At 41.8% G+C, this 25,252-nt stretch overlaps 1 protein-coding gene across 3 annotated transcripts; it reads right to left on the bottom strand.

Moving 5' to 3' along the window:
* Nucleotides 1-106: 106 nt before the first annotated feature.
* Nucleotides 107-24,925, bottom strand: gigyf1a (GRB10 interacting GYF protein 1a). 3 transcript variants are annotated; one of them, XM_073474484.1, is made up of 26 exons: nucleotides 24,740-24,925; nucleotides 20,251-20,866; nucleotides 20,086-20,149; nucleotides 16,823-16,952; nucleotides 16,601-16,696; nucleotides 16,280-16,397; nucleotides 15,586-15,694; nucleotides 15,001-15,200; nucleotides 13,979-14,208; nucleotides 13,650-13,770; nucleotides 13,219-13,404; nucleotides 12,313-12,467; nucleotides 12,046-12,214; nucleotides 11,578-11,879; nucleotides 10,908-11,011; nucleotides 10,671-10,762; nucleotides 10,494-10,567; nucleotides 10,147-10,284; nucleotides 9,660-9,872; nucleotides 9,321-9,541; nucleotides 8,954-9,111; nucleotides 8,586-8,746; nucleotides 7,669-7,713; nucleotides 6,992-7,136; nucleotides 2,707-6,014; nucleotides 107-2,567 (listed from the first exon to the last, which is right to left on the bottom strand). In XM_073474484.1, the coding sequence occupies exons 3-25, from the start codon at nucleotides 20,118-20,120 to the stop codon at nucleotides 5,947-5,949; spliced, it is 3,270 nt and encodes a 1,089-aa protein (XP_073330585.1). In that variant the 5' UTR covers nucleotides 20,121-20,149; nucleotides 20,251-20,866; nucleotides 24,740-24,925; the 3' UTR covers nucleotides 107-2,567; nucleotides 2,707-5,946. The 3 variants fall into 3 exon arrangements, with proteins under 3 accessions (XP_073330585.1, XP_073330586.1, XP_073330588.1); XM_073474485.1 differs by having other exon boundaries at nucleotides 11,656-11,879; XM_073474487.1 differs by having other exon boundaries at nucleotides 11,713-11,879.
* Between the last annotated feature and the right edge of the window lie 327 nt (nucleotides 24,926-25,252).

Raw genomic sequence — 25,252 nt, 5'->3', positions numbered from 1 at the left:
AGCACAGTGGTGCTGCTCTCAATGGTGTTCACGCCTTTCAACTCAAACACACACACACAAATCCACTTCACTGATAATACAAATTAGTAATAAAACACTCAGTCAGTCACTGCTAAATGCTATTTTATTTAGTATTTATTTTGTTCTTCAAACAAACAAAAGCCAAACTATTTACACATCTTTCAGTTGTTCTTTTCCAAAACAGTTTCATTACATGTATGCTGTTATTTTAACAACATTCAATGACTCATTAAGCAAAAGGAGCTGAGCTGACTGGAATATAACTTTCACTGTATCTTTTAGGCCACTATTGTTGGAACTACATTTACCGAAGCCAAGATAAACCAGACGATCAACTTCATACCGCCGAGCAGACAGGCCGTGACAGGATCTTTACCGAGGCTGCAACCGAACAGCCAGGGCTTTTTGCCAACGCAATTTTGTAGTTTATCTAATCATAAAAGCATGTGTAGTGCAGTGAAAGTAAACTGCAAACAACTTCGGTTTAATCCTTTAAGACAGACTGACTGACCTCACACAATATCAGCTTTTAAAAACTTTCAAACATAGGTATTTTTTAAAGTCAATCACACATAAGAGACTTGATTGTGTACTCATATGGTTAAAGTCAATTTCTTTGTTTTGGCAACTGATTACAACAACATTAAACTTAGTAACCATTTTATCATAAATTCAGTATAAATTCAACAGTTATGACACACTGACTACTTCAGTTTACACAGTTAGCTATACCAGGTAACTATCCACCATACCTCAGCTAAACACAATGTACACATGTATTACAAGTCTAAGCTGAAGGTATTCAATGAATATCAGTTGCCATTTGGATTAAAAACTGCATATCATTTAGTCATTGAGATACGAAACAACTACTAGTTGAATAAAAGCATTAATCTCTCAAATCCAATGTAGATTTACACACATGGAACAGGACACTTTCCAAATCTTCGGCACATGAAATTTCCTTTCAGATAACACGCAACTGACTATTCCTCATCTATTCAGTGCCATCAGAGATGGTCAGCGGTACTAACAGGTGCACAGACAAGGCAAAGGCAATCTAGGCCAATATGGCCCTCCTCAAGGTTTAGTGTCAAAACCCACAAATATCACAAATCATGCAAGCTTGCTCTTCAGACATGCTTCTAATACAAGCCTGATTTGACATCTCAAAACTGTAAAAAAGTACCTAGTAGCTTCCAAAACGTTTAAGTCCCCCGTGGAGTGTAAAAAAAATTAACCAAAAAGCCCTGACCTGTGTGTAAATCGGACCCCGTCACTCTGGTTCAATTTTAGCTCAAGCAGTATTTCCAACAATAGTTATGGCACAGCAGCAAGTCTGTGCTCTTTATTCTAATCCTGTGTATCCCACCCAGTCAGCTCAGCTCCAGACAGTACAGACTTGAGCCCTTTGTGAAGCCTGCACCTTCAGCAATAATCTAAACAGGAAATCTGAACAAATCCACTCTTCATTTTAAGGAAACCAAAAGGGCAACAAAAGCCAACCACCAGCAAAATCAGATTAATCAAAGACAGCTTGCTGCTCTATTCTGTAGCTAACTAGTAACTTTTATGGTGGTACATGTTTAGGTCAATACAGAACAGACAGTTCTGTTAACTAACAGAAAACTGTCATATAGAAAGCTCCTTTCTTTCTTTGACTTCAGAGGACAGTCAACGAGGTGATTTCCAACTTAAATTCATCATTTAGAGAACATTTTCAGTTAGCCATTCAGGACTGAACTATACAATTTAAGGCATGTTGAACAGAGAAATAAAGCAAAACCCACTATGAGAGAAAAATCAAAAACACAAACTTTTACATTATTTACAGAGCTCAACATTTATACTGATGAGCATTAATCTTGTATGTGTGTGTGTGTGTGTGTGATTTGATATTAATGTAGCCCTGGTGTGTGCAGATGTGGTTCCAGAGGAGAGTCAATGTAACTGAGTATACTTTGCTCTTGCTGTAGGTGTGCATGTAGTGTGTGTGCAACTCCTTTGGACTCTATGTGACATGTAGCTACGTGTTTGTGTTTGTCATGTTTCAAAGTCTTTTTTGTACAATTCTTTCAGTTCATCCAGTTCCACAGTTGCAGGGATTTCTGATGGCTTAGATGTAATCCAGCCACGTCCGCCGGAACCCAACCCAGCTCCGAGTCTCTGACGTCTGGGCAGGAGCAGGTCTTCCGACCCGCTGGTTAGAAGACCTCCATGCAGCCACCTGAGAGTTTCAGGCCAAGGTGGGCGATGACATCTGGGCAATACGTGCTTCCATATCCTCTTCCTCGCCGGAAAGCGCCTGATCAGATCCCGAACCTAACACTTCCAACACAGATGGGATCCACGGTCGATAAACCTGTAACTTCATCTGGTAACTGTCCAACTGATAATGCCAATGGCCTGCCCAGTCCAAGGTCAAGACAGAAAAGTTTCTTAGGGTTTAAGTTCAAAAAGGACACGTTTAGGGTTTACTGGTTCATGGGGTGGCTGTAGATTAGATCCTCCTTGCAGAGGGCAGCAAATAAAGCACAGCCAGACTCCTGTGAGAAGACAGAAACAAATAGCACAAGATCACCCCACTGTCCAAACAATCCTGTTGGAAACAAAGTACCACAGATTAAACGGGAGTAAACTGATCAAATTAAGTCATTAGTATAGAGTGGCAAAAGAATATCTTACCAATGCCGAGGATTATTCCTCCTGCAGTCATTTTACAGCTCTCAAGGCAGTCATCAGGTTGGGAGATGAAGTAGAAGCATCCTTGCCGACAGCTCTTCAAACCTTCGTCTGCCTCTTTTACTGTGCATGTTGATCAAACACTCTTGGTGGGGCTCTTTGTAGCGACTGCAACATCCATCTTGATAAGTAACTATCAGTCAGTCTTGGAGCCAAGTGTCCAACACCTCAGTCCATGTGGGTTTCCCTTCCATCCCCGATTACTTCAGGGTTACTGGCAAACTAAGGGAAACTCACAGCGAGTCTATCTCAAACTATATTCAAAAAAGATTGGTTTTCTTGAAGAACATTCACTCCATATGATCAATGTCTCATGAATTTTCCTTCATCCATTTGCAAATTTCTTTCTACTCTGAAAGGTAATACAAAAATATGGTTATATACAGGAGGTGGGAGAAGACATGCTTCTCGAGTCTCTTATTTCAGTTTGGGAATTTCTTTTCAGTGACTTTGTCAAAGTCGTAGCAATCCTCCTGTTGTAATTGTGCTCCCATCCCCAAAATGGTACCTCACAGCTTGAATGAACAAAAGTGCATAGGTGAGTTGGTGAGGGCAGGGTGTGAGTGCTCATGAGGGTGGAGGTGAAGACAAGTGCACTAGCCAGGTGTACTCATATTGCCCCTCTCAGTTCCCTCTAGGCTTCTGCAGCCCTGCACTCCGTCCTCCACAAAAGAGAGCCCATCCTTGATTTTCACGCCTCCGCTCCATGGTTGATCAAGTCTCAGGATCCACGACAACATACAACGGTCCAGTTAGAGGATCTTGTCCATGTTGTGATGCCTGCAACTTTTCCTCGAAACCAACACCACTCAATGTCCATATGGCAGAAGCGCACTTGCAAACCCCACCCGTCTTATGTGGGAACAAAAAAATAAAAACAAAAATAAAAACAAAAAACTGCACCCACAGATATCCATGTGGTTTGTAAACAACCAAAGCTCCAGTATGGAATAGAAAGAGTCCTTTCTTTTAATTCTTAGTCACTATTTGTACGACCAGGATTGTAGAGGCAGTGTGTTCAACTGTATCCATCCCGAGTTTTTTTTTTTCTTCTCCACTGTGTAAGTAAAAAAAAGTCCTCGCTAAACTCTTTGAAGCTTTTTTGTATTTTGTTTCCATTTTTGAAATCTTCTGAGGAAAAAAAAAATAATATCTGGTATCAGCACGGGTTTCTTGTCATTTTTTTGGAATACATTCAATATTTTCTTAAGAAAGAAATAATACACACACTTCACATGGCGATAATGAAACAAAAATGAAAAACAAATTAAGGAAAAAAAATTAAAACACACAACAAAAATAGCAGCCCCAAGTGCTCATCATCTTAGTCCAAATACTTTTTAAACTTTGTATATAATGTATATATTCATATATATTTTTCATTAAAAAAGAAAACTCGTCATTATCAAATTGCAACAACGAATAAGTAACACAATATGCTAACATTTCATGCACCGTTCTGTGCACTTGCACATTAAGATGCTGTATTTTTTTTTCAGAGTCAGAAACTCGACACCTTTCATTCACAAGTTCGAGAGCTGACAAAAGGCAACGTGATCACACCCCAGGAAAACATACTGGACTAACCTTCCGATGGATCACCCCTAGACTCAACTAGAAATATTTACGATATAAACTTACATACTTTACATACACTGTGCTGAGCACTGACGCACATCACACTCGCTCTCAAAAAAGAGTTAATGTCTCAATGGCCACGCACCCTATCGAAGTTCTTAGGCACAAATGTGCATTCATACACATACAAAAAGCACATGTATTCAAAATGAGTACCTGTAGTCTTAACTCATTTCTATGAACAGTAAATGAACATGCGCACTGAAAACACACGCACACACATACACATACACACGCACGCACACACACACACAGTCTCATTCTGATGCACACACAGTAATGTCCCTCATGATTTGCCCTGTCTGCTAGTCCTCACAGGTCTAGAGACAGCTCCCCATGTGGAGAAGCTAAGGGAAATAAACTAGTGGTGGTCATCATGTGATGAGCGCAAAGCTAACATTTACAAATGTATGCATTTCTATTTCGTCTATCTGGGGATGAAGAGCTGGTGAGAGAAAGGATGTGTTGTGCAATTGCCCTCTCTCTCTCTCTCTCTCTCTCTCTCACACATTCATTCACTCTCAAAACATACAGATCACGTCCCTGTTTGGAGAAGGGAAACACACACACAGACACACACACACACACACAAACAAACAAACACACACACACACGCACTCACTCTCTAAACATGAGAATACAAAATTACCATTTGAACAAAAAAGACAAAAATGGCCTCTTATGTTTCATACATCTTGGTAAGCAACAAAAGAAAGAAAAAAAACATTGTGCAGACTGGTATATTACTGACACAAACCAACCATCACACATCAGTCACGCTCGCAGTCATTCATACACATTCACAAAAATATTCACTTCTATAACTAACCCCATTTGTTTGATTTTTTTTGTTGTTTTTGTCATTTCTTTTTTAGGCAAGTGCAAATCTTCAAGTTTTTTTATAATCCATTTTTCAATAGCTTTACTTTTTATATAAACGTAAAAAAAATGCTAAACAAGAGAAATATCAACAGTGTTTGTCTTTCGAGAAAGGATTTGCTCTCTGATAAGGTTTCAACTAAAGGTCCCCCTGACTTTGAAAACCTCGACCATTCACCCCACCAACTGTTTCACCGCCCCCCCCTTCCAGTTCCGGTGCACATGCACACAGATAATGTGTATGTACACATACCGTGTATGCACACTGATTCCCACACACACGCGCACACACACACACACATGAAAGAAAAAAAAAAAAAACCTATTCAAATCCCATCTCAATAAAGTGCATTAGTTCAGTATAAGGTGCTTAATCTTTTGAGTGCCAGAGGATACCCATCTTCCTTTTAACCTCACCCCTACTCACCCCCCTCTCCCCTGCTCAAGTGATCAACTGGTGCAGCAGGGAGCCCTTTTTCTCTTGCCAGAGGGGAGGAAAGAGTAGGAGACGCAGATCCAGGCGCCTCCACCCTGCACCTCCCCTTACGCTTGCTCCCTTCCTACCCCCACCCCCCTGGTTCCCCCAGCAGTGCACATTCGTCATCAGGTTTGTCTGATTAAAAGACAGAAGGCCTCAGGTAGCTATTGCTGCTGCGCTGCGTCACATCAGTAATCCTCCACCATCTCCATCTCATTCAGGCTCAGACACTCGCCCGCATTGTGGAATGAGTACCCTGCAGGGAGGAGGAGGGAGGGCAATGAGGGCAGAGAGAAGACACGGAGAGAGCAGAGTCAGATCAGAGGAGGACAGGACATGGGGGAGTTAGAAGAGCTGGCTTAGACAGTGTAGGCAGGGGGCAAAGTGACAAGCCAGAAATAATTCATAACAAGCCCCCATTCGTACATTTTTGCTGTTATTTGCTGTTATTTAATAATTGAAGGTAGAAAAAGTAAAGACAAGTAGGTAACATACATGGAGCAAAATGAGTGTTACACAGCAGAAAACAATTGGAAGTGTACACACTGAACTTCACCAGCTCCCGAGCACTGATTCAATATTTCCACCAGCACAAAGAAACAAAAAGATTTTAGAAACGGCAGGGTTTTATAATCGATCAAATCTTGGAGAGCTTGTGAAATTCAGTGTGTGAATAACCTATTCTCCATCTGCTGTTTTTTTTTGTATAAACAGAATAATGAGGCTGCATCGATATCACAGATTACATTACCCATTTTTACCTACATCACATTTGTTGGGCCACCTGTTTATCTACTTCAAGAGCGAGCCATATCTCATCTCAGTGTTTGCACCCAACAGCTCACGGGCACGTAAATAAACTTCAGACATAAGCCCACCCTATGAGCACATCCTACTCACCACCTGGAGAGGGTGCAAACAAGTCACCAAATGATGCAATACGTTCTGCTGTTGCTTCAGAAGGCTGCTCTTCTTCCTCTGTTGCTTTTTGTTCAGCTCCGTTTGATTCCAGGAAATGAATTTCCATTCTAGGATCTTTTGTTTTGTATATCAACTCTAACTTTGATGTAGAAGTGTGTTGCTGGTGTTTTTGTTACACAGGTAGTGTTTTTTGTAATCACAATGCTTATCAGAGTTAACTGTATTTAAAGCTAGATTTAAGCTTTAGAGCATTTACAGATAGATGAAAGTCAAAAGGAGGAAGTATTGAATGCTGTTAGGCAGGTCACATACCTAGGATGCTGGGGTCAGAGTGCAGCATCATGGGCTGTTTCTTCTTCATCTTCCCCCCCTGGTTGTCATAGAGACCAGCCTTGCCCATGTGGTTGGCTTGAAACATGGACTGCAGGGTGCTTGGATTCATACCTCGCATTGAGTCCTAAGAAAAAAGATAAGGAAAGAAAAATGAAGACAATCATAAATGTCTGGACATTTCCAGTTCTAATCAACTATGTTAAAATAAAAAATAAATCTAATACACTTGTATCAAACATTTCTATCCAGAAGAGTCTTCATGAGAGAGTGTTTTTTTTTATTAAGACATAAATGCCCTCTACTGCTTTGTTTTCAAAACACCTGATTGCTTATTTAAATTTGAGTCATGTTGTTTTGTTGCCATATGTGCATTTGAGAGTTCTCCCACTCCAAGGGCGTTGTGTCCCCATGGATGATGTATAATTTGGAGACTTCAGTTAAGATATTTCAAGTCGTCATCCCAGGTTTGATATTCAGCAACCAGTTGACAATTAAAAAATAAAGGTGGGAGGAACCTTAAAATCACAGTCAACCCTACACTAGTTATGTGACGTGATGTTATCGTAAGTTTAAAAAGAAATTGGATGGCTGTTGTTGCCTCCAACAACTCAACTTCAACACTGTTTGCAGGTGTACAGAGGCATGTCTATATTTACCTGCAGAGGGAAGTTCATGTTCAATCCAGACACATCCTTTGATAACTGGGACACATAAAGAGGAAAAGAGGCATTTACAATGGTCACTCCAAAGGTTTCTCTCAGACATTTTTTGCCCCATCACAGTTTTTGAACATTTATCAAGGTATGTTGCAAGTCTGACCTTCATATTCACAGTTATGCGTATACTCCTTTGTTATCTCTTTATTAAGAGGCAATATAATATGAGCCGCTTTCCTGTTTTGACATTTAAATGTACACCATATACATCACTTAGATTACCTTAGTAATGGTTTGTTCTACTCTGTTATGTTTTTAAAGTGAATCTTTTTACTTCAATTATATGGTCTCCTTTCCTAAATGGTGCACTTTAGAAAATAGTCTCTGACACATTTGCTAACACACCAAATATGTTCAGGCAATGAATAAGAAATGTATTCCTCAATTAAATTACACAAATCTAATGTTACATGAAATACAGGCACAAGCAAAAATGTGTACATCAACCTTAGTTGTTACATTCAGTACTGAGAAAACCCTCAACTTTTTCATTGACAGATGCAAACTAATAATGAAACTTTTACTTCAACTAAAGACGTCTGAGGAAACTACAACTTTTTTTTTCAATTAAATCTGGCATCTTACAATAAATAAGCAGCTATTGAAAATATAACAAAAGTTAAAATCTATAATGAAGCTTCCTGTATACAGAAAAAAGTTTAACACCCTGATGTGAGGTCCAACTATGCTCTGAAAACTAGACATCAGGGGACATAATTGCCATTCAGAGTTTCACGCAGTTAGTTACTGTTTTCCTTTTCTTGTTTCTGATCCTGAGCTGATGGGGGCATATCCGACAGGTTATGTTTTTGACATATGCTGTGCTGAACTCACAAGACATTTTAGCTTGTGCCTACCTGCTGCTGCCTCTGTTGGTTGGCTTTCTGTTTGGCACGTCGCTCCAGAAACTGTTTGGCGAACTCTTTGGCTTCCACTGTGTCCCCTAGGTAGCACCGGATGAAGTCCAGCACTGCATAGGGAGACTCCACCTCCTTCAGATATGCCACAATCGTGGCAACTAAATAAAAGATGCACAGTTTAAATGATTAGCTATGCTTAAATTAAGGGAAGAGATGTTGAGATTAATTTACTTTCAAGTACACAAATACTAAAATGTGTTGCATTTTAAGACAATAGACAAGAAAATCACAATCAACTTTTTAAGCTGAGGGTGAATCTGTCTCAGCATTGACGCTGCTAAATATGTAAAAGCTGAGCAGCCTACCATCCAGAGAGGAGGATGAGTTGTTGGCAGAGGTGTTGAGAGCGTGCAGCATCTGTTCACACCAGGTGGTGAAGCCGTCCTGAGGCTTCATGCCCTGCAGCAGCTTCAGCAGCTTCTCCTCCTCATCAGTCCGCTTACGACGCATCATGTACTGATCACTGCAGAGGACACATAGGGTTCAATGCATATTAGATAAATATTAATCAGCTGAAAGACATACACATATAGATTAATATTACAATGCCATCTGCCACAGTGGGTGTAAAAAAGGGGGGTAATGGGTGAAGATACAGTATTTTCAGGCCATCTCACATTTCTTTGGGTGCATACATTTTCATTTTTCTTAATTTGGTCTGGTCTCAAGTACCTGAGTGAAGGACTGCTGCGACTGTTCTTCAAGCCCATGTTGTTGTTGCTGTTGCCACGCAGGCCGGCCTGGTTCTTCACAGCCTCGTCCCACATGCCCATGCTGCCTGAGGAGCCTCCACTGCCACCCTTACCCTCCATACCTCCAGGACCGCCCCACATACCAACACCATCCACCCACTGCCCTCCCATGGAGGAGCTCCCCATTGACATGCCGGAGTGCTGGAAAAGGATTGAGAAATCATTATGACAAATGACATGTAATTTTCCATTTCCATTTTCTGCAGTGACATTTGGTATGAAACCTTAGAAACATGTAATTTAAGCTGCTGACACTCACGCGTTCTCTCTGCTGGGCTCTCTGTTGCTGCTGCTGCTTCAGGAGCCTCTCTGCCTCCTGCTGCATTTCCAGCAGAGCAAGAGCCGGGGGCTTTCCTGCTTTGGCGAGCCCAGAGGAGGGAGCCCCGCTCCAGCCTGAGCCACCTGCCCCAGGACCCTGCTGCTGAGGGGCCTGCTGCAGCAATTTCATGATCAGTTCCTGCTGCTGACGACACTACAGGAAGACATGACAGAGGTCAACACGGTGACAACCAACTATGATCTTTAATTTAATGACACTAAGCATGTGTTTACTCAAAAGTAAAACACATTTGTGCTGATAATATTTCAGTTAAAGTGATGCAAGCCTTTAACATGAAAGGTTAAACACTTCTTTAAACGAAATCTGAAGAGAAAAAATAAATAAATCAAAAGTCTAAAATGTTTGTAGCCCAAGGCAACAGACAGGGGAAAGGCAAATGCAAAAATACCTCCTTCCTTCATCTCACCTGCTTGCGTCTGAAGAGCTCTTCCTCCTCCCTCCTCTTCTGCTCCTCCTGTTGCCTCCTCTTCTCCTCCCTCCTCTTACGCTGCTCCTCCTCCTCACGCTTCGCCCTGAGTTCAGCGTCTCGCCTCTCCTGCTGGAGCTGAAGGGAAAACATCAGGAGTCAAACTTTTACTCAATCTTGGCTTCGCATTTCACCCCATCCATTAACTGTGCCTGCTAGCAGTGCTGTTAATGCTTTGCTAATAAAAGACAATGAGAGACAATAAAACTGATATGACCGACTGTGTAAATCAAAAAATGTAAATAGTGAATTTGTCCTCTAAGGCTGAAAATCTCAACTGTACCCACCTTTTGAAGCTGTTCGAGAGTTGGACCCTGAGTAGAAGGATTCATTGTTATGTCCCAAAGACTGGCTTCACCGCCTAGACGGAAATAAAAAAAGGGGTTAATTCAGCATCATTATGTCGAGCATTCATGTGTTGACGCTGCGTGCACTTGCTAAACCAGTTATAGTCTTAAACATACCTGACGGCTGTGAAGCTGAGGTATGCATGTCCCACATGGACCCTGTATCTGGCACTGACATCGATCTGCTTATCATACCCTGCTCACTGCACCTGGAACACAAGAAGCAACACTGAAATTTAAAATCAAATCTCCTCTGAGATCCTCTGTAAAATGCCAGAAACCAGGACACGAAACATAATTAATGGACACAAGTCGAGACATGTAGGGTGAATTCTTCATCCCCAATAGGCCGACCTGTTAATGAGCTGGAATAGCTGCTGCTGTTGGAGCTGCTGATACAGAGCTGCTGCGGCTGCCAGCTCCTGTTGCTTTTTCAGGCGCTCCTGGTCCAGGTTTCCCTGTAAGAGGAGAGCAGTCAGCAGTCAAAACAATGACTCCTCAATCTCAAGATGCCAAATCACAGGCTTTCATACATAGTGGGCTAGTCTATGAAAGAATTGTGGCAATTTTTTACAGTTGCATATTTACATGCAGCCATGAGAGATTTGTCCATTCTTTGTAAACACAGGCTGTGCTCTACAAACTAGTCTGGGTGTCTTCAGTACACAAAGATATGTTACAAACTGGCAATATAGGTATTATCTGTATCTAGAGTGTGTACTGTATGTATGTACTGTATGTATATATGTGTAGTGTTTCATTACATCATTTAATGGTGGTATGGAACTTGGCCTGTTCTGCTTCACAAATTTGAAGCTAACATACAACCACTAACTTTTACTGCATTTGTTTTTTTAATCTATGATTTGAATATGGATCTCTCTTTCCTACTTCCTGTAGGAACACAATCAAAATGACAACATACAGTTGTGTGTCTTAAAATCAAGTGAGGGGTTGTTTCAGAAACTTTTAAAATGGAGCCCGTCATGTTAAACTGAATTGGAATTAATTGTTGGTCTTTTACCGTGACCTGTCTATCAATCTTCCCTCTCCTCTGCATCCTCCCTTCCCCATCCTCTACGTTGGCTGAGCTCTGACTCACAGTCCCGGCGGGCCCCCGGGTGGGCTGCGGGCGCTGCGTTGGTGGTGGCTGTCTCACCAGCAGGGGGGGCGGGGAGGGCCCTGGGGCAAAGGGGACACGCCCCCACATCTTGATGACGTCCCCCAGGGGTTGAAAGCCTTCGTCGCAGCCCCGCTTCACCAGCAGGGTCATGGTGAAATAGCCAGCCTGGAACCACTCGCACATCTCCACTGTGGTGAAAGGGCCTGGTGGTGGGTAGGATGGAGAGGGAGAGAGAGATGAGTTTACAATCACTTAAATGAGCTCAGACAGTAGCAATATTTACGAATCAATACTCTATGCTGGCATGTATGAGTGTACCAGTAAATGAAACGCCACAGTGTGTGTGAGTGTGTGTGTGTGTGTGTGTACCCTGGATCTCTCCCTGTGGGTCCTTGTAGAACCACTTCATCGCAGCCTCATGTGACAGCGGCAGAGCAGCTGCTGTGTTCCTGCTCTCCTGCTGCTGCTGCAGAGCCTGGGTGAAACACTCCTCCTCCAAAGAAGTGTCCTGCAGTGATGCCACCATCTTCTCTGCCTCCTACACACACATACACGCACAGTTAAAATGTGTTTGCCGTTACAATTATTTAATATTTCTGCGACAGCTGCTTGAAGTGTGCCTCCCGTTGTTCCTACCTGCTGCAGGTGCTTCATGCCCTCATCATCCTCGGTGTCTCCTCCAGATGGAGGGAGGAGAGGAGCAGCAGAGGAAGGGGGTGGGGGAGGCAGACTGGAGGAGGCAACGACACTTGGGCTCAGCTGGGTCTTGGAGCCCCCTACTGGAGCCACATCTGACACAAAAACAAGAAGAAGAAACATTAGTAAAACAATGGGCCCTATTTTTAGTATGTCTATTTATGGGAAGATGAAGTTGAATGTTGGGGGGAGGTGGTAGAGCCACCTACTGGCTCTGTATCTAATACAGCAGGAATAGCAGGTTCAGTAAACAAGATATTAAATGACTGGGTAAACATATTGTGTATCAAACCAAAATATCAACATGGCTGAATTTCCCTCCCACCCACTCACTGTCCTAAGACTGAGAGAGCCTGGCTGAACACAAGAAGCCAAAAGCTCTAAAGTTGCAGAGCCAGGACAAGACTGTCACAATTTTGTAATTCAGTAAAGAAATAAGAATAACCACAACAACCACATATAGTACTTTTTGCTTTAGTGCTGGGGACATATTAAGTTTGACACAAATTCAAAATTCATTTTCCAGCAAACAAGTCATATTGATACTTATAGTTCATACTACAGACAGAGACTGAAACAGCAAGCATAAATCTGTATCATATTTCATTTCAAACTTTTTGTAGTTTGTCCACATCATGCAGTCCTGTTTTACACTTTTTGCAATACAACATAGTTAATATGATGAGTTCAATAATTGCGTCTCTTTACAATATGATGGGCTGAGTAAAAACAGAAATCACCTAAATAAATAAATAAATAAACAAACAGATATACAATACTGCTGCTCAGGTGAATCTATCCATCTGTTGATGGTACCACAAAAAAAAGCCATGAAGTAAGGTTTACCTTCACTGGGTGTGCTGCTGGCCTTGACAGGGTGGCTGTTGTTCAGCTGAGGGTTGTCCACCACTAGTCCAGCGTTGCTGGGCCGAGGCTCCACAAATGGAGGGGTACAGTGGATTGGAGGAGAAGAAGAGGGTGATGCTGGCTTTGTCTCACCATCTCCTACAGCAGAGCCAGCTTCTTTACTCTCTGTGAAGAAAGGAGTGGAAGGAAACAAATGATTAAGTAGGATGCCACAATAACAGGTGATGAATGGGCCAGTGATTAATGTGGAAAAAATGGACAAAGTGCAAACAAGTTGCTGTTTTGCAAATTCAAGACACAAAAGGCTCTTATATTGTAGTCCATTTCATTATTTCACTTTAAGAACTGCTTTTCATCAATTGGTAACTGCAATCTTATTAAAAGATTAATAATATTAAGTCTTTCCTCACCCTTTTCTTTGTCTCCTTCAGCACTGTTCCTCTCCATGTCAATGAAGCTCTCCTCCTCTTCTTCCTCTTCTATCCCCTTAAACTCAAACTCCTCCTCCAGGATTGTCTCCTTGCCACCCTTCTGATAGAGGAAAATGAGAAGAAATAGAGGAAATGAACAACATATCAGTGTAACAAATGCTCATGGACATTCATGAGGGCTAATTAAAGATATATCATACAGTCATAATACATCAAAGACTTGGTTTTCAACACCGTTTTCACATAAAGACTTAAACAAGAACAGAGTCGAACATCGTGAATAGCAATAAAGACAGAGCGAAACACACCTTCATAGGCATGAAAGCTCCAGAGGAGTCAAAAGTGCCCATCTCCCCATCCTCCTCATCTGTACACCACTCGGGCAGGCCGTCCCTGTCATCCTCAAGTCCGTCACTGCCTGCGCGCCGGCGGCCACCGCCATGACCATCAGAGTCCCGGAAGTCGAAATCAAACTTCCTCCGACGACTCTCACCTGGAGCGGCATGGTCCCGCCAGCCTGCTGAGCGAGGACCACCATCTGAAAGAAATGGATCACCAACAGTGAAAATACTGCCACAACTTAAGATCAGAGGTGTCGCACAAATATCAAAGAAACTGAGTAGGTTCAGTGTGTTGTCAGGAAAAAGTGTCATGTGGACCCTTAACCTGGTGTCCTGAGAAACTGTACAGCTCTGTTTCAGCTAAAAACAGAGTGTCTAGTGCAAATCACTCCACTGCCACTAGATGTCACTGCACCCACTGTTAAAGTTGTGCCAATGTGTATAGTGTTTAGGCCTGAGGTTTATTGGCCTGTGTTAACCACAGGTAACACACTAAATAATTACACTAATCTGTATGAACATTAGCAGATGTGCTCCAGGTCTGATGTTAGTTTGAGTAAAAAAAATAAACTATGACCATATGTGGTTTAAAGATGTTCAGTACAAAGTGGCCATGTAATTGTGACTCATGAACCCCTCACTGACAAGAAAAAGTACATTAGAAAACATAGAGAAAACAGAATTTCAATTTCACAAAATTTGCTTAATGTTAATGTGTTTTTCAGTGAATCAACATAGCAACTGCACTAAAATTTGCAGCAAACTGACTGTTAAATGCCTGATACCACCAGTTTATTCTTAATTGCAGCTAAACTAAGTCTACAGCAACACTACCTCCATACTGAATAAAACATAAAATGTGTGTGCATTTTAAAAAGGAAAATAAATTATGAGCCCTTTGCCTTTTCTCAGCTATCTTTCATTTAAAACACAAACAAGCGTTTAAGGTAGCCCTACAGTAAATACATAAGTGCTTGTTTTTATCATACCATCCCTGCGGGGTCCAGTAAGTCTCCAGCTGCTGCCTGGCTCCCCTTCTTCCTCGTCCTGCTCCTCCCGGAGGGTGCGCCAGTTATCGCTGTCAGCCCTTGTGTACTCCTTCCTCCCTGGACCCCCGGGACCTGCAGACTCTTCAAAGCCAGGACGCCCCACCTCCCGCCGCAGTGGCTTCTCAAAACGACGCTCGCCCCTGAGAAAAGGAGGGAAATTGAGAGAAATTCATATCAGTTAAGTGATAAACAGAGGAAAACAAGCCCAAAACATCAACTACTTTTTTATCATAGGGAAGAATGTCCGCTCAAAACTGGCATCTCAGCACCACAGATACCTATACACTCACAAAAAAGGAAAAACTACTGAAGAAATAAGACCAAAAGAAACTTGAGTGCAGTCAGACAGACAAGAGAAGATGCCAGCAAAAAATAAATCATCCCACGAGAGCAACAAAAATACCAGAGCGGATTATTAAGTTTATTGCAGTGGATGACAGCCACTCTCAACAGCAATACGCCTTTACTATGTTGGAGTACTTGTCTATTTGACCTTCAGGTAGTGTGCAGTGGGTTTTTCCTTACCGGTCATCCCAGCTCTGGCTGCGATGTATCTCTCGGACGCTGCGGCCGAAACCCACCTCTGCTTCTTCAATACTTCTTTGGTAGAATCCACCTTCACCACGACCTCGTCCTGATTATACACACACAGAGAAGGATGTGTTGATATTTGGTATTATAATCATATTTTTGTCATAACCTAACAAAAATGTCTACTCCTATTTAATTAGCCACACACATCAGCAACTGCACACAAATGATGAAACCCACACAGAATCATTCTTCCAAGTTGTTTCCTTGGCTGTCCAGAACCGGACGGCTAATGTTTACATTGGCCACTCATATGTGCATAGTGCTGTGTGTGCGCAAGGTGAGTTCATAAACCCCAGTGGTTTAGGACAGGTGGGGCTGGACAAAAGGGGGGCTATTTGGACAGGCCAAGAGGAAGTGTGCTGCATCAAGATGGTGGAAGAAAAAGAGGAAATAAACACTTCAGTGGCTGGCTTGAATAAACTGCTTTACTTTCATTGGATAACAGCCATTATAGTTTCAGCCAAGGGTTTTAGGCAGCACTTCTGTTGCTGTTGGACTCATGTTAGTTTTTTCTCTCAAGTGGTTGTGGATTTATCATGAGTGCACTTAGGCTGAATCAAGGCCGTACTTTATTTGTTGCCATTTTTCTGTGAGTCTGGGAGTTTTTTTTTTCTTTGGTTATTACCTCGACCACCTCGTGTGGCCCCTCGTCCTCGGACCACTCCAGCTGGGGCGGCCCCACCCACCCCTTTTCCCATGAGCCTCAGCACCGCCACACTGTTCACAGACATGGAGAAGTTCCTCTGCGGAGGGAGAGAGAGCGAATGGAAAGAGCAAAAAGGGAGGAATGTTAGGAATGTGAGCTCACAGCCACGTTTGTCAACCAACAGAACCGCTTGCTTTGGGACTGAGGTCCTATCACGTTGACATATCACATGATGAGCTGAAACAGTTCAACAATTCCAGATATCGGTGTTTTCGTGAGTGGGTGAGTTGTAAGGCGGACCTGCTCCTCCTCAGTGAGAGGCACCAGTGCCAGTGGCTGCATGGGCTCATCTTGCAGAATAGCAGCAAACTCCTTATCCTGCATGTCCTCTGGGACCTAAAACAACAACAATGGACACTTACACCAGCAGGATAAAAGCATGGCTTCAAAAAACAAATGACCTACAAACAGACAGGAAAGTAAATCGAAATTCAAGATAATTTGGAGAGTTTTCCCACCAACCTTGTTGTCTTTGATATAAAGTGCTAACATCTCCTCTCGGCCGTAGCGGTACTCGGCCAGCTTGTACTTTGGCATGGCGGGGGAAGGAGGGGGGGACGTCACACTCCCCCCACTGGACAGTGCACGGAGCCTGAGCGAGGAAGAACACAGGAATCATTAAGAATTAGGGTACCGCATCATTTAACGTCGGTATTTCTTGTATGACTCTCAAACAGAGCATAAGACATCTCAGTGTTGGAATAAAGAAAGTTTGTCGTGAGAGAGTTCCTTTATCTCGGAATCGGAGACAAATATCTAACGGCATCCATCTTGCAGCATGGAAAAAGGAATTTACTAAATGTTCTGTAACAAATCAACCACCCTCCTACGCAGGTCCCCCTGAATACACTTGGCTCAACACAGATGATATATTAGCTTTCCAATCTCAGGATTTCATTTTAAAAAGCTATTACTAGCAGGCCGGATTCCAAGGCCTGCTGTTTAACAATGGCTCCATTCACATGCCTCTACAAAGTGTGTCATTGACTCACAGCCCCACATCAAAACCATATGCAACTCAGAGAGGTGTAGAGGAGAGTGTGGGGTGTAAGAGGTAGAGGAAGGCATCATAAAAAGGCCAGTTGGTAGCATGTGGCATATCAAAGGGGCTAAAAAAAAAAGAGTGGAGCGGCGACTAATATGCATAACAAGAGGAGAGCTGGGGAAACGTGCCAGTGGGTGGGGTACTAAGAAATATTTTTGCATAATTGTATCCACTTCGCTTGTATTTACCTTAGCATAATGTAGCTTTCCTCCCTGACATGACAAAGCATGAAATCTAAAAGATCTTCCACACACTTAAATCCATACAATCACAATCCTTTGTCTGAGTCTTGTTATGGAGCAACGCTTGGCCTAAAACTGGTAACATAAATCTGTGAGGCAAAAGGTTTTCACTTTGGATTCTCCCACAGTGACTAACAGCATACTTGCCGTCTGAACTGCCAAATAAACCTCAAATGGTCGAAATCATTTTGTGACGCTAACGGGCATTAAGAGACATGCTGGCCAGACAGCTGTATGTGGTGAGCACATGTACTGGCTGTTACATAGTAGCTATATTAAAAAGGCTACGAGGATGAAAGAGGACTAGAAGGGCCACCGAGAGGAAAGCAGCTGCAGATGTGTAAAGAGAGAAATATTCTGCGAGGCTGGCGTTGCACCAGGAATGCACACAGCAGTCACAGGCCGTTAGAGATGGAGTGCTACCAAACTGGAGACTACGCCCCCCATCCATTAATCGCTACACAAACATTCACTGAAGAGGAGGAGGAGAAACAGCAGAGGCAGACAGCGATGGACAGGAAACCGCTGTGACAATACCTACATTTTGACTTCATTTGGCCACAGTTAGTTATTACAAGAGGAAAAAGACTGAGAGCCCCAAAATCATTCATTTGAGTGAACAAAACAACTGAACCCATGTGGATAGTTACTATGATTTATTGCTACATATTTCTTCCCTCTTGGTGGCGGGACATTCATACAGTCATGTTGGTTTGTCCCTTAGTGAAGAGCAAAATGTGCAACTAACCATTTTTTATCATTGGTTAATCTGCACGTCTTTTCTCTGTTAATGGCTGCGTTCATAGAACGGCTGGGAAAAGGGAAAAAATCACGATTCTGACGCAGTGACAACTTACAGTCCAAAACTAAAGATGTTCAGTTCATATTAGAGGTATGAATCTTTATTGGACTGGGACTCACGGGTCAATGATTTGAATGCACGATTCTAAAAGCATCTCGATGTATCACATCCTCACTTCTCTATAGTACTGCCTGTGGCTAGTTTTTCATCAATCAATACAAGCAGTCATATAAATGTTAACTACCATTTCATTAGGACAATATAACAACTGCATCTTTTCAGTACCAGTATTTACAGTACGTGACCACCTTCATTACATAAACAAAACATTAAGTTCTTCGAATTTGTTGTATTACCATTGTATTACATTTTGATAAGGTAGAGGTAGGTAAAATCTGAAATGTCCCCAGATGTTCGCTTTGAGATAAAAATAAAAATACTGGACACCTTTTTGTAAATCACTCGCTGCCTCCTTCCGCCATATCTCCCAACATATAAAAGTAACCTTAGCCTAATGTTTGCCCACAATTCAATGCAAGAGAGCGATGTTGCAATGCGACGATGCAACTTTACAATTATGTTGTCCAGCTGAATAACTGTTTCAGCTCAAATCTCAGCAAGGGCCATTATGCCATGAAATCTAGTACAGACAATCCCAGAGGATGATTCCTCATTTGGTCCATGAAGGTGTCTCCAAAAATGAAGGCCAGATTTCCATGATAGCATGACACATATTGCAATTTACAAGTTTTTAAATAAACCCCTCGACCTTTTCTTTGGTGCCACCAGCAAAATGTCCATTTTACACATAAAATAATCTCATAACGAATGCAAATTACCAGAAAATTCAATGGCCACTGATATATTTAAAGATATATAACATTTCTGCAATAAAATGTCTAAAAACAACTGGACATTTGTTGCATTTTTGTTTAGTTGTGGACTTGCAGTATCCCAAATGTTTCAAACAATGTTTAAGCCTGGAGAAATCTGTCATTTTATTCAAGGAAACGGATCAGATGATGCGTCCGAGAGTGAGGAAGGAAGTTGGCGAACGTGACGTGAATGAAACTTAAAAACATTACCTCATCCTTGAACATTTCTGCTTAAGTCACGTCAGATAGATTTTCAGCGGCAATGGTGGCTGTTTGCCAGAGAAGACAGCAACTACCATGATCCCATGCAACTTTACAACATCACCGAAATACGTCTTTTGTTTTTATTGTTTTGACTGAGGGAGCCCTCAAGGCAGAGACTACATATTGTGTCTTTAAGCCATGATTCCATTCGAGCAGCCTAAAAATAAAAGTCCTAAAAATGCCCAGAAAAATGTTTACGGTTGAACATCTACAGTTCCATGACTGAGTAAAGTATCTGCTGACGAAACTAGTTGATCAAGGTCATAAGCTCCAGAATAAGCATGGAAAGTAAACCTTGACTGGAGTCAAACTATGGAACACAGATCACTTAATAACGTCTTGATAACAGTGATTGCATTGTTGGTAAAAAATCTATCTTATCTTCATGAGAGCAATGTCATTCATTTTGTTCAGGATAAACTTATATTGTAATGTTTATGTATTTATTGCAGCTTTTTAAAACATGTTGAAATAATGTAAAGAAATCAGATCATTACCATTCTGGGCCGAAGTTAAGAGTCTCAGCAGTCATATTCCTCACGTCCACACAGAACTGAGTATCTGTGGGAAAAAAAAAAAAAAGAATATTTTTATTTTCTGCAGTGAAAAAAAACCCACAACTTGAATGAGCAAAGGAATAAGCATGCTCCAAACTGCCTTACCCTGTCCAGATGATCGGAGCAGGCTGGACTGGGCTGGACCAGGCTAGAGCTGGCTTGCTTTAGTTAGGCTTAGGTGACTAGAAGGCTGAGTGGTGCTTAAGCTGTGGTCACAGAGCTCCCCAAACACACAGACACAAAGAGAATAGCTGCCAGTTTCAGGTGCTTGAGGAATACCAGGTTATCAGGTCCTAACTAGGTAAGGAAGGGGGTTCGACAATAGTTTGGAGAATGGAAGCTCCTGCTACTCACAGCCGAAAAAGGTTGTTAAACATAAAAAAAGAAACAAAAAGAACCTTGGAAATTAACAATGGAACAAAATAAAACACTCTTGCTAGTAATAAGGTTTTCTTTTTTTTTGTTTTTTACAGCAGTTATATCTCACATTGAAGTTAAAAATACGAACTGATTCATCAAAAAGGTAACGCAGGAACGAAATATCAGCCAAACAATGAAACAGGCTGCTGGAACAGCTGCCAAGAGCAGACGCGACTCGCACTCCTCTTCTCCTTTCACTCTCTCTCCCTCCGTGCCTTTTTCTCTCGCTCCAACTGAAATGTGGATTGACGGAGACCCTCCAGGTAACTCCTTTATTTCCTGTCCTCCTCCCTTTGCACCACTGGAAATAAAGCATAGTTTGACAGAGAGAGAGAGAGAGAGAAATCCAATGATTAAAGGACGAAAAGAATAATGTTAGAAGTGCACACTTAAGAAATTAGCTGCCAGTGAGACGCATTCTCACAGCTTGGCAGTCTGCCTATATTGTGATAGGAAAGGAAGCGTAATTTGATTTTCCGTAGTGCTGCCATGACACACTCATTTTAGCACCGAGCCTTGGACACGCTGAAAGGTACCGGCCCAATTTGATCAATCCGTTACAGCACACTGAGCCGAGAGAAAAACACTCTGGTATCCCTTCTCAAATAATGAAACAGCAAACTATATGTAGCTAAGTGCTCAATCATGGCCTAGTGTTGCTGCTCCTTCGAGATTTTCCATCCAGAAATCTAAACGAGTCTATTTTAGTGATGTTGTGAACCAGCTGCTTCTAAAACCATGCAGCCGGTTGGGGATAGTTCCTAAAAAAAAAATGTCATGGCAACTAAACCAACAGCCAGGCCGCTAAATTTCAACTGTTAATGCTCATACATAGTTTGTCTCTACGGTATGAACATGTAGACACCGTGAACAACTTTTTCCCCCCAGTTATCCTCATGATACAGGAGTAAGCCAACTCAATTTAACTAAAAAATAATAGCTACGAATGTACAACTGGGGCTGGTAGTTACCCTTATTTACAAGTTATACCAATGTTTATGAATGTAACTGGGGTTATTTTAGCTTTGACCTTATTTTGCTACTTCTTACAATCATGACGATTCTTTGTTTTCACATTGCATTTGAGCGGAGCACTGCGCAACCACCATCTCAAACTAGGTGAATGAACACATGTCCTTCAAACACCAACAATGCACCATCTTGTGTGTGTGTGTGTGTGTCTGTTTCCTTTTTTAAAATGGATTTTTACAATCTGCCCTACGTTGTTGGGCTTTGTCGGCAAGTCCAAATGACAAGCGACAACCAGAAAAAAATGGTATAGTAAATTCAAATTACTACCCTGACTAGCTTTTATCGAGCAAGGCATCAGTAGGGTTCTTTTCTACTGCACATGACATAACTTTATGAACAACAATGTGACACTATAAATCCAAAAGAAGACAATAACTGAACCACAAAACTAGCAAACTAAAAATATGTTCACATGAATTTGAACTTTAGTGTCTTTGTCCCCTTGGATTATGTTTAGACAGTAATCAGGGGACCATCAATTCCAGTGACTCCAACAATACATCCCCAGCAGATTTTAACAGTTGTGACCAATGACAATCATCCTGCAAGCTGATAGAGTCATCCATTGCTAATGGTTGGGTGACATGGTGATATACAATGCAAGAAGATAGAAAACTGTTAGCAGTCAGAGATATTGTTTAAATGGAGGCATCAATCCATTTAATATCCCACTGTTTGCAATGTTGAAAATGACCAGTTCTCTTAATTGCTACATATTGGACAATTTTTGAGTCAATGTGATGAGATATCTTGATTGGGTTTCAGGTATTCAGGTATCAATAGAGGAATTGATCTACACTGTCAGAGCCTCTTAGAATCTTTAGTATATGAACGCTGACAAAATAGTTATTGTTTTATTTGTTAAAAATAGTTGTAAAAGTTTTTGGTGTATCCTGTGTTGTTCCCTGGTGAAACAAAGTTTAACTGCATGATTTTAATTTTAACTGATACATATAATACCTGCCATTTCAATTTTAAGACACACAAATATCAATAAGTAGTTAACGTTGACCAGGTGTGTCTATCTTTAAGAATTACACAACTTTCCAACCTCCAAGTCAGTTTCACCTCCCTGCAGCTGGTACAAGTCCCTAGCTCTTCCACGCCAGATAAGTATCTTTTTTATCTGATTCAGCTTTGTAAAGTTTAGGGAACAGGCTTGCTAATAACTTTCAAAGAGGAGGCATTCGACTCCTGCAAATGATAAACGGTTATTCAAAAGAACCCTGAATGGATCTTTAACAAATGTGTAATTCGGATGACTCACAAGTAACACAGCGGTGCCTGCTTAAAAATAGCATCAAATGTCAACACTGAAGACTGCCAGAAAATATTGAGACACTATTTGCCCATATCACAGGGTTCTTATGAAGTGCCTCGACAGTAATTGTGACATTATTATAGTGATTCCCGTTTTTATCCCTGTAATTTTATCGCTGTTTACTCAATTGGATATTCCTTTGATATGTTGTAAGAAGTATATAAAAAAAAAAACCTTCTGACGTGTTGTTTAAGGTGTGGCACTAACTGGTATCACCGTTTGGGTCACTATTTTCAGTAAATCGTTGTAAAATCACATCTAAATTAACAAATCGGAAAGTTGTTGTGAATGTGGTGTTGGAGCTTCTGCAACTTATTATGCCTCATTGCCATTGGTCAACACTATGTTATTACAGGGAATTCAATACATGAGTACTTTAACAGTCTACCTCCTCGAAGGACATTAAGTAACAAAGTGATTCATACTCCAGCACACTGTTTATGACAACGGATAATTGGAACATCTGATGATGACAGGTCCAATTTACACCTGGATGTAGCGTTGGTATAAGTTATTAATTCTTATTTTGGGCTGGAGATGAAGTTGAAGCCCTGTGAGTGTGTGAACTGAAGGTATTTCAAGATCTGCAGTAACTAAAGTGACAAAACACAACCCACAACCGTCATGTTTAACTTGGGAGAAATGCCATCAGACCTCCTTAACTCCTTCAAGCTACTGATTGTGAATGTCTCAAGACTATTTAGGTATTATTTTACACCAGTATTTTAAACTGTGTACTGATCATACTCAAAAGTAAAGTTGTGTGGTTTAGTGAGCACTGTGGCTTTCAACACGTGCATGTTGCTATGATTTATCAGTTTAAAGGCAGCAAATCGAAAAAACAATTAGCCTTATGATTCAGTTGTGGCACCGATCATCGAATACTACATAAATCAGTGTGATCATTACAAATCAATCAATAACGAAAGAACACGATCGAACAGGGAACGTCAATTTTAACGTCTTTAATCCGATTGCAGCTATTTGTATCGAGCTGTGTAGTGTGTAGTACTAACTTTGCGATGAGAAAACTGAAGCAAGGTCACAGAGCAATAACGCTGCTTGCACAATATTAAATCTTCTGCGCGTTTGAATATTTGCTAATATTCTGCTCTTCAAAACGTGGCGGGATAACGAGTTCAAGCTGCGGGGATGCAAACTGTAAAGCTATGCTAAAGCTCGAGTTTAATGTCGACCCATCTTTAAAACTTTAACAAACTGAACCAGGCTTAAATTGTTTGGTCGTAAAGATGGCTAACGTATAGACAAAATAGCTCCAGTTGACATTAGCTAGCGTCAGTGGTTGCGAGCTACGTTAGCGTATACATTGTTCGTGTTTCAAGCTAATTACAGCAGATCGATATGTGTGGAAATGTAGATAAATCAATCGTAACAACAGAATTTGCCCCACGATATCATATTTCTGTTGCATAACAGAGATGGGTTAGCTAGCTCGCTACCTAACCTAGCACAAGGTATGCGTTGATCGTAAAGGCCTTCGCTTGTAGGTTCAAATGACACCAGATATGATGGCGGAGGGGGGCGGAGTGTGGAGCTCAGACTCCCCGGCCTGCTCCGCCAATGTGCGGACGACCACCTCCACTCCGCTGTCGGTGTTAAGCTAGCGCTGACGAGATGTAAACAAAACAAACACTGCGACAGAAACAACAGCGATTTAGCAGTGAAACAACTTAGTGCAAATGCCCTTCTCGCGACTGATACATCCAAAGCCAATTCGAGCTACGAGAGCTGGGGTTAGCATGTTAGCTCACGTTAGCCAGCTAGCTAAAAGACAAGCTGCAAAGAGGAACCACGGCTTACCTTCACTGTTTATAGCTACCAGACTGGTTGTCTGCACGGTGTGTCTACAGCCAATATATCGAATGCATTGGTCTCTTTAAACACTGTAAACGTATTCATTCGACAGAATCGTACTTTCAGAAAGTCGCGCTCTGTATTTTATTTATTATTTTTCCCTCTCCTCCAACGGTCGCAGCTGCGTATCAGTATGTGTCTGCTGGCTCCTAGTCGCTGCTCTTCTTGTTGTTTGTGTTTCGGAAACATGGCCGTCCGTGTGATACCACGTGACTGGACATTGACAAGCGGCTAACCAATGTTGTAGCAGGGCAAACACACCCCTATTTACTAGCCTGGACACTGGTGTGCACCGCACTTTGCAACAGCATGTACAAGATGCAGAGCTCCGTAGCTGGATGGGTTTAATTAGCCAGTAAGCTGAGGCGTGAGGCTAACATTAGCATGAGATGGTACTAAAGGCTTGACAGCGAAAGCAGCCAGCGCAGTGAACATACGCGAGGCAGCAACGTGTAGCCA

This window comes from Pagrus major, chromosome 10 (genome assembly GCF_040436345.1).
Source record: "Pagrus major chromosome 10, Pma_NU_1.0".
Classification (NCBI taxonomy): domain Eukaryota; kingdom Metazoa; phylum Chordata; class Actinopteri; order Spariformes; family Sparidae; genus Pagrus; species Pagrus major.
This window is presented reverse-complemented; position numbering and strand designations above follow the sequence as displayed.